Genomic DNA, 9,707 nt, shown 5'->3' on the forward strand with positions numbered 1-9,707 from the left:
GCTACATGTATAGAAGGTTCATTCTAACTGTTTTTTGTTTTGTTTTTAATGCTTCCGCTGAAGGGATATTACTCAGTTTCAAAGGGGATTATTTTCCTCTTGGTTCCAGAGTCACAGGGCCCGAAATCCCTCTGCAAATGGTTCTGCATCTCTGACCATGATATACAGTGTGTGATCGGTATCTTGGTAAAGACTAGCCTAGTTCTGGTAGCTGAGCGAGAGGGAGGCACTCTTCTCTTCTTCGGTAGGAGCACTGCTGGCAAGTCATGGTGTTATTGTTTAGTGACTGCTCTTGGTTGGGGAATCTGCTTAACGTATCTGCCATGCCACTACCTCTTAAAATGACAATGTGAAAAGCAAATATATGGGTTGTAAAATGATCTTGAAATAAATGCAAAAAAACTTTGTTTTTGTTCTCTTCACTGATCTCTCTTCCTGAGCTAGCTGTGGTCATGCCCCATGGGCAAGGCTTATTTGCATTGTTAGGGAGATTGTAAAAGCCCTTCTCTCAATGACCTTTTATTTCCTTGCCTTTTAGCGCAAGGAAGATCGTGATGGCAAATTTCAAAGGTCATGCTCTCCCAGGCAGCTTCTTCCTGCTCTTTGGCCTCTGGTGGTCTGTGAAATACCCCCTGAGATACTTCAACGAGAAGGTGAATAAAAAGTCCCATAGAAACCACTGTTACCAACGCTTGGATGTCATTGAAGGAGCAGCCAAAATCATCTTTGCCCTGATAGGTAAGGATTAGAACAGTGAGCATCGCCAACCACCCAAGACTATTCACCATGCTACAATTATTGTCTTACTGTAGAAACTCTGGCCTTTTCACCCACCCTACAGCCCCTTAATTTCATCAAAAGTAAGGGTAAAAATTATCCTACATGTACAATATTATAAACATGGTCCAATGAACTGCACACTACCAAGTGTCTCCAATGGGTGACATGAAGCATAAGAACATAAGCACGGCCATGCTGGGTCACAACAAAGGTCCATCTAGCCCGGTATCCTGTCTTCTGACAGTGGCCAATGCCAGCTGCCCAAGAACAGGTAATCATCAAGTGATCCATCTCCTCTTGCCCACTCCCAGCTTCTGGCAAACAGAGACAAACTCTACCAGGGCTTTTTCATTCTCTCCAGCCTGGAGAATGCTCTGTCTTCAAATCTGTTCCTCATAGACGTTGCCAGACTGGATCAGACTATGAGTCCATCTTGTCCAGTGTCCTGTCTCCAACAATAGCCAGAACCAGATGTGCCAGAGAATAGTGCAAGAGCTCTGCAGTAGGCAGATGTGGAATAATATGACCCCAAGATATGTCTCACCTTGGTTTCTAAGAGAGATTAATTTAAGCTGTAAAGCACAAACTTGAATCTTCCTTTCAAAAATTTTATTGTCACTAATTATGATAACTGGATATCCAAATAAATATCCATTTCCTTTTTTAATCTTGTTACATTCTTGTTCTTAGTGATTTCCTCTGGCATTGAGTTCCACAGTCTAATCACTTGTGTAAAAGAGTATTTCCTTTTCTTGGTTTTGGATTTCCCTCTGTTTTTAAAAAACAGGACATGTAACCCTCTATTTGTCTCCGTCCAGGGATGCTGGCTGAGCAGTTTGTCCCCGATGGCCCTCACTTGTATCTCTACAGTGGTGAAGAACGCAGCTGGGTTAAGTTGATGAACTGGCAGCACACGACCATGTACCTGTTCTATGGACTCTCAGGTGTGGTGGATGTGCTCACTTACTCCCCGCTCAAGTTGCCCCTGGGATTGGATCGCCTCATGCTGTCTGTGGCTGTGTTTGTTGAAGGTTAGTAGCCTGGTGGCAAACGGCTAGGGCTGAGATTCTCAAAGCTGCTCAGAGGATTTTGACAGATACCCATTGAACCTCATGGGAGTTGGGGATATGGATGTACTAGACAGCTTTGAAAGTCTACCACTAGGATGATAACTAGATTGTAAAACCTGCTAATGTGCTGAGGGAAAAAACAGTTAAGAGACTGGAGGAACTACACAAAAAATCACTGGAATAAACTTGTTTAACTGGATTCTGAAATGGCTGGAAACATCTCAAGATGTTGTTGGAAGCAGCTGGGTTCAGGAAGAAAGTTTGGGGATATCATAGAAACAAAATACATGAAGTATCATGAAAGAAGGATTAATGATGAGTTGCCGAGAGACACTGGATCTTTCCACGTTCTGAACCTCAGCAAAAATGGGGCGTGTTGGGGCATGAGGTGTTACTTAAAGTCCACCTCTAATGAGAGGCAAGGGGCAGCCACCTCATCTAAATCAGAGGAGGCCTCAATCTGGCTTTATTGTACCAGAACTTTTTTCTGCAGTGAAAGGGAATTTCTTTGTGTCTCAAACTATGAGGAGGTTTGAAGACCATAGGAGATTTCAGGTTTCCTAGCTGAATTCACGTCAGATGGAAGTAGATAGAGTTGAAGACTGAAACCGTTAAGTGGCTATAGAGCGGGGATCAGGATGTGTCACGCTATTATCACAACAGGGAGTGGGCCAGTCACTTCTTGCACTGTCACGAAAGCGAGGGCCTGTCTGATGACCAACAATGAACATCAGGAAGGTGAGCTCTTTGTATTGAGATAAGGGAGTATAAGGTAACTGATACAGATAAGGCTAAAGATCCTGCCATTATTTCAAGAGCAACTTGCCTCATGATTACTAACAAGCTTTAAAACTATACAATACTTGCCATAGGCTGGCATGGATTCCTCAGATGACAATGGTTTTGTGATATGAAGCAGCAGGCTGAAGTTCCTTGTTACCGTAAATATCTGGTAGATTCTACTCTTGCCTCACATCTATAGAGCTTTGTCCTTGTGTCATGTGTACCACCAGAGAGCAATTAATTCCACTGTAGGCAGCGTCGATCTTGCCTGCTTTCATCTCTCCTGTCAAATCCAAGTGGCCAATGCACTGGCTTCAGATGAACACATTGTGAATATCATTCTCTGTTCTGACCATCTTGGACGTACAGAGCCAGGATTTCAGGCTTCATTTGACTTGAACAGGGCAAGCCAATGGCCATGTGCGAATGGAGTTCCTGTTGGTAGTGAATCCACTGTGTCTAGGAACATCTCGAGATTCTTTTCCTCTTCCTATTCCCATGACTTTAAAGAATGCAGAACAGAGATTTTGGGGGTGGGTGTGCGGGGGGGATAGATAGCAATGATTTTTGACGTGGAACTACTCAGACACTGAAATGATCGTTTGCAAAGTCAGGATTTAAAAGGACACTGTCCATGCTAATCTCCATTTGCAAGCTCCTGGAGGAAATAGTGAACGTTAAACTAATGAAGTACAGTAGATAGCAAAAACTCAGTAGTGAAAGGAGGGACTGCTGGTGGTGATGGGAGTTGACCTAGCACCTTCAAACAGGGATTGCTGCTTCAGCTGTCTGTACGCTGTGCTCAAAGGCTTTGAGCCAACTTCTTGTCGCCTTGACATACAGGCTATAATTGGGAAAATTGGCCTGATGGGGTTCCATGACAACTTGGCTCAGTTAATATGTTAAGATTTCTTTTTTACCTGGCAGTGCCATAAACTCACATGTGTGCTCATGCACATGTGTGCAGTGGGAGTGGGGGGACAGCGAGCTTTGCTGCAGAGATCTGCAGCTGAAACCTATTAGGATCTGGCTCACACATCACCAGCAAGACTATCACAGGATGGGGACCTGGAAGACCTGGGTTCTATTTCCAGCCTGCCTCTGCTCTCCTGGGTGACCATGGGCAAATTCACTTCCACGTGCTTCAGTTTCCCCATCTGAAAAATGGAGATAATGGAATGGTACTGGCCTCTTTTTGCCAAGCACTTTGAGACTGATTTATTTATTGTATGAAAACTGCAATGCAAAATCTATACGTTCCTTACTAACAATGTCGCTCTGGATTTGATATGAATTTCGACAGGTTTTCTCTTTTATTATCACGTCCTTCACCGCCCCATGCTAGATATGCACATCCACTCCCTGCTGCTCATCGCTGTGTTCGGTGGGGCCTTCAGCATCCTACTGGAAGTCTTCCACCGTGACAACATTGTCTTGGAGCTCTTCAGAGCTAGCCTTACCATTCTGCAGGGAACCTGGTTTTGGCAGGTCAGTTCTGGTTCAACACCTTCAGCTTTGTTCTAGGACTAGGCATTGGGGGAAACATGATGTGGGGGAGGGATGTACATCACTGTACATACAAATAAGTTGTCATTAAAGGAATATCTTTCCGTGTTTACTTGGTAAATACTTCAAAACCCATCTATGAACAATTGTCCTGGAAACCTACTAGTCCCAGGTCCTTTACTATGACCATTGATCGTGAAATAACTGATTTTCTTTGTTCACTTGTTCTTTTTAAATAAAGAGAGAGAGAAATTACCTCCTGTGATCAAGACTTTTTGCCATGCTCTCCTAGTAGCGTGACCAGATGTCCCGATTTTATAAGGACAGTCCCGATTTTGGGGTCTTTTTCTTATATAGGCTCCTATTACCCTCCACCCTCTGTCTCAATTTTTCACACTTGCTGTCTGGTCACCTATCTCCTAGCCATGTACTCTAGATATTGTTCTTTCATGTTTTTTGCACATCGTGGGGCCCCACAATATTCCCTTCAGTTTAGTGGGAAGGAATAGCCGTTCTAGAACTGTATGTGGATTAAGTAATTGCCGTGTGGTATGCTAATGAATTTCAGATGCATGTTATGGAAACTCCCCTAAGGATGGTTCAGCATCAACAGTACCAAAGGGTTGAATATGTATCTTTAGAACTAAATAGAACACAAGATAATTGGTCACGTTCTCTTTCTTCATGTGTAACTGCTCTCTTCACTTTGATTCAGGATAGGGAACCTCCTTTCTAACAAAATCAAATGTAAAACAAAAGTTTGCCAAGCAGTTCTAGTAAGCTGGTTAATTGATAAGGATGGTGATTTGATAGTGAGCCCAGAGCCTTCTGCTTCCCAGTGTGGTGTTTATTGCTATACACACTTTTCTTTGGTGATCTTCACCATAGTATCTGAGCACCTTGGGCACCATAACTTATCTTCACATTGCTCCTCAGAAATCAGGGAGTATTATCATTCCCATTTTGCCCATGGGGAAACTGAGGAACAAATATTTTAAGTGAGTTGCCCAAGGCCACATAGCAAATTTGTGGCAAAGATGGGACTTGAACTCAGGTCTTCTGAGCTTGAAATGCAAGTCTAGCCTTGTGCATGAGTGGGGGTCAGGCCATGCCATTAGTGAGTAAAGCATTATAATAATGAAGGTGAAGTAAAGCGATGTTAGAGGGTCAGGCATCCACTTTTTTTTTCCCCTTCCCCCTCAAAGGTAACAAATCATTTTATTCTAACCAGGTTGGGTTTGTGCTGTTCCCACCCCGGGGAGGCCCAGCCTGGGATGAGGATGACCATGACAACATCATGTTTGTCACCATGTGCTTCTTCTGGCACTACGCGGCTGCTATTCTCATCATGATTGCCAACTACGCTCTCACTTACTGGTATGTTAGCGGTGGGAGGGCAGGGGAGACGACTGGGGCCTGATGCAGAATGGCTCATATCATGACCTACAGTACAAAGTCATGGTTGAGTTACTGTTGTCAAACGGCTTTAAATTTCAGGGCATGCAAGAGGCGTATCCTTCACTTGCCAAATGAACAGATTCAAAGCAATGTCAGCAAGCCTCTAAGTTGCTTCTTGAAGTCTTAACCTTTATTTCTTTGCACTTGGGTGCTGGCTGGCAATTGACAGTGAAGGTTTAATTTTAAAAAATGTATAAAAGAATCAGTCAAAATATTGCTGGAAATATATAACACTTGGCATTGCAATGTTGATTTCATTCTAAGGATTTCAAAGCACTTTAAAACAGCAATGAACTTAGATTCACAGAACCTTTGTCTAGAGTGCAGACCAAAATAGTGCCAACCCCAAATATTAAAAAATATAAAAAGTACTTAGACTCCAGAAAATGAGATTAACTTTAAAAATTCTCATTATTTAAAAAAAAAAAAGGCTGGGAGGTTTCTTTTTAAGGCTTCCTGGTTTCTGAGCTTTACTGGTACAGGGTGAGCTTTCCATGCTACCAGAAGGGCTATCCATCTGTCTTAAATATTTGTCAGGCCGCAGCACTGTAATACTTGAGTGCCACACAGTCTGTCTTTAACAGGACAATGCTCCGATGAGATAGGGAAGTACTTTCATCTCCATTTTACAGATGGGGAACTGATGCACAAAGAAACTTGAGTTGTCCAAAGTGTCACAGGCTAGAAACGTTTTTTTTTTTTAAAATAAAAGATGGGAATCTCATATATTCACTCCAGCAGCTGGGGTTTAAAGAAAAACATGAATTACCACAAGACCTGTGATAAAATCATGAGAGTTGACAAAACTGCGAAACAGCCACAAGAGATTAAGGGGTATATATTTTTTTCCAGCCTAGTTAACACCTGTCTTCCCTTTTTGTAGCTGCTGTATGCAGCTATATTTTTACAAATCTAGCCTTATTTTGTACAAATAAAGGTATATTGGTGCCTAAAGTTGCAGATAGGTGTCTAAGTGTCTTTGAAAATCCTGCTGGGTGCCTATCAGCATCTGTAGGTCCCTAAATATCTTTAAAATATGCCCACGTGAACTATTAAACCTCAGATTTGTGCCAGTACTCGAATACGTAGAGATTCGGAATATTCCAGTTTGGGTCTGCAGCTCAATACTGGGAGCACAAAAGTGTGTTTAAACTTGTGCCTGCAACAGGAGGAACATCTTCCTGAAAACTTACCCCTAAATGAGGTATCTGCTGTTGCACTCAACATCTGTGGCTGAGCTCTGTAATAGAAACATGGTCTCCTGACTTCCAGCCCGGGAGCATTCTTCCTCCCACGTCTCACCATACACACAGAGAAATATTTCACTGTATCACAGATGACATGACCATATCCCATCTGTACTGATGTATAGAATATGGTATCCCACTAATGGCTGCACCAAGCTAATGCAGCCACGCTGGACAAGCCCATTTGTCTGAGCATCTTGCACTTGCAAGCTTTGCAACGGCCACCTTAAATGCAGCATTTGGAATGTGCAACTGTGAAGCTCCCTGGGGGTATCCAGGGCTGTGTGGCATCTTGCCACCACCTGCCCTTAGCATGAGGTAGCTTTGTCAGTTCCCTGAAAGCATCAGCCTCTGACAGCACAAGCACTGCCACTCAGATGTCGCTTTCTCTGTACAGGTTAGCAATAGGCACACATGCCAACCCCTTTGCAGGGAATGGCCCAAGGATCTGCTACAGAATTACCAGGCCTGCTATTCCAGCCCCATAAGATGCCTGTAATCCTGCTGCAGCCCCTGGATAGTTGGCATTAGGAGACTGATCGATTTCAAGGCAGGAATGGACCATTGTGATCATCTGGTCTGCCCCACCTATATAACAAAGGCCACAGAACTACCTAAAATAATGCCTAGGGCACTCTGGGGTAGGGGGTCTTCCTTTGGAGGCCACTCTCCAGGAATATCAAACAAGGAGCTGGATAGGGTGAGAGGTGAAATCTGCCTATACAGCACTTGGTGGGGGGGTGTCATTCCAGGATAGATGGGGGGGGGGTGAGGGATCTCTTCCTCCTGGGCACAGGGTAAGGTGCTTCTTATAGAGAGGCAACTACACCTTATACAGCCCCCATCTCCCTATATGAGGCCTCATATTATAGTGCATCACACAGGGGGCTGGGGTCTTTCTGGAGGTTGTGAGGCTCAGTGGCAGAAAGTCTCTTCTGGGTGGTGGGGGTCCCTTTCAACAGGGAATGGATTTGGGAAAGGGGGGTTGCTGCTCACCAGTTCATGCAGCTCAGCCAGGCTTCGCCTTCATTCCTCCTCAGCACCTGTTTTGTGGGTCACAGCACATGGAAAACCTGATGCAGGGGAGAGTAGAGAAATGAATCAACATTACAGAATAATACAAACCACTGCAACCCATGCAAACAAATTCTTACCCATGTGTGTAATCCTGCCACCCTAAGATTAGTGGCCTTCAGGGCCGCACTGGTGGGTGGGGGTTTCAGTAACCATGACTATTATTGTTTGTGTGTTACAGCTGCATCCAAAGATGTAAGAGAGACACTGGAGAAATAGATATTGGACTTGGGGTTCGGAAGCAGAAAAGTGACACAAGCTCCCGTGTTTCCCTCTTAAATGGATTGGATGAGGAATGAGGACAGTGCACGTTGGCTGATGCCTCTTATTTCCTAAAGATTATGAGAATCAAATTTTTTTTAATCTGAGTAATATTTATATTGGAATATCAAGAAGGAAGATCCTGCAATTTTACTGCTGAACAGCATGGACAGACTCAAGATGTGATCTCTGCTCTCCTTCTGCAAATTCCCTGAAGCCCTTTGGATCTGAAATGGGTGCATAATGTCCTACTTCTGAGCAATTTTATTTAATGGCAAAATCAAATGCAGAAATTCAAATGTCAGGACAGTTTGGCTTATGGGAACTCAGGTCTATGTTGTCTCTATAGTGATGGACCAGAGCCTGCCAGTCATATTTTCTGAGTGAATTGAGGGCTGACCTTTGATAGTCCAAGTTGGAAAAACCTGCAGACTGGGCTTCAATAACTCTAGTGATACCTTGTGGAGTGAAGGATTCAGAAGGGTCACCCCAAGCAGGAAGAGCACGGGCCAATGCCAAAGAATGTGCAGTGTCATTGTTCAATTGTACGCTACTGAAATTTTGTACTACGTCTATCAACTTGTCCTTTTTTATACTTTTGAGACAAGCTTTACAAAGACTGAAAATGATAAGAAATAAAAATCCTACTTGACCAGGTGTCCATAATTCATCAGTTTATAATCTGAGTACTGCACAGCAGGTACTAAAAATTACCTTCCTACTCTTTGGCCTGTCTATCTTCAGATTTTGTACTGCTGCCTATCACCAAAGTATAGAAAAGCCTCCCAGGTAAAGTAGATTGGAATAACAAGGTCGCTAATGGATATCCCAGAGTCTGAGGCAATCTTAATGCAACTTCAGGTTTTTGACAGATGTAAACCATACTCCTAAAGGTTGGATAGGACAAATATGTGTGTGTCATCTCAGTGCTGCACAGGCTGATTTAGAGTCTAGCTCTCGTGCCCAATGAAGGTTGCTTTTGAGACACATTCCTCCTTCTCCTGCTTCTTAAATCCCATTCCTGATCTCAAACAATGATTGATTGTGCAGGTTTTTTGTTTTGTGTTTTAAGGAGCCATATAATCCCCTGAAAGGGCTGCTGAGCCAGGTCCCGCTGCAGATATGGAGATATCCAGTCCAATGCTGTAATATCCACTCTGCTTGTGCCAGCCTGGTGGATGGGGGTGCTGTGAAATCAGCTGTCTTCTGGGTTGCTGAGCAGTGAGTCCCTGTGGGTCTGTTCAGGCACTGCTGAGAGATCAGCTGGGTGATGCTGCTGGTCGGCTCTGACTCAGTTCAGTAAATTTACAGGTCACTGAATCTCCAGGTAGGGAATCCAGAGTAAAACTGAACCCTTGGACAGAGTCCCTGCTTGCTGAGATAGTGATTCTATCTCCAGGAAAAGGGTTCTGCCACCCTTCCTTCTTGAACTTGAGTTTTGTCGCCAAAACCGAAGTCCACTACCCATAAGGTCAAGGTGACCTACTCCTGCCGAGGGATATACTGCACAATGCTTGTGTCCTTTAAT

At 43.8% G+C, this 9,707-nt stretch overlaps 1 protein-coding gene across 1 annotated transcript; it reads left to right on the top strand.

Annotated features, from left to right (window-relative positions):
* Positions 1-552: 552 nt before the first annotated feature.
* On the top strand, positions 553-8,793 carry LOC127033660 (transmembrane protein 45B-like). The gene is made up of 5 exons (XM_050921749.1): positions 553-738; positions 1,599-1,811; positions 3,937-4,121; positions 5,371-5,516; positions 8,100-8,793. The coding sequence occupies exons 1-5, from the start codon at positions 555-557 to the stop codon at positions 8,215-8,217; spliced, it is 846 nt and encodes a 281-aa protein (XP_050777706.1). The 5' UTR covers positions 553-554; the 3' UTR covers positions 8,218-8,793.
* Positions 8,794-9,707: the final 914 nt, after the last annotated feature.

This window comes from Gopherus flavomarginatus, chromosome 13 (genome assembly GCF_025201925.1).
Source record: "Gopherus flavomarginatus isolate rGopFla2 chromosome 13, rGopFla2.mat.asm, whole genome shotgun sequence".
In the NCBI taxonomy this organism is placed as follows: domain Eukaryota; kingdom Metazoa; phylum Chordata; order Testudines; family Testudinidae; genus Gopherus; species Gopherus flavomarginatus.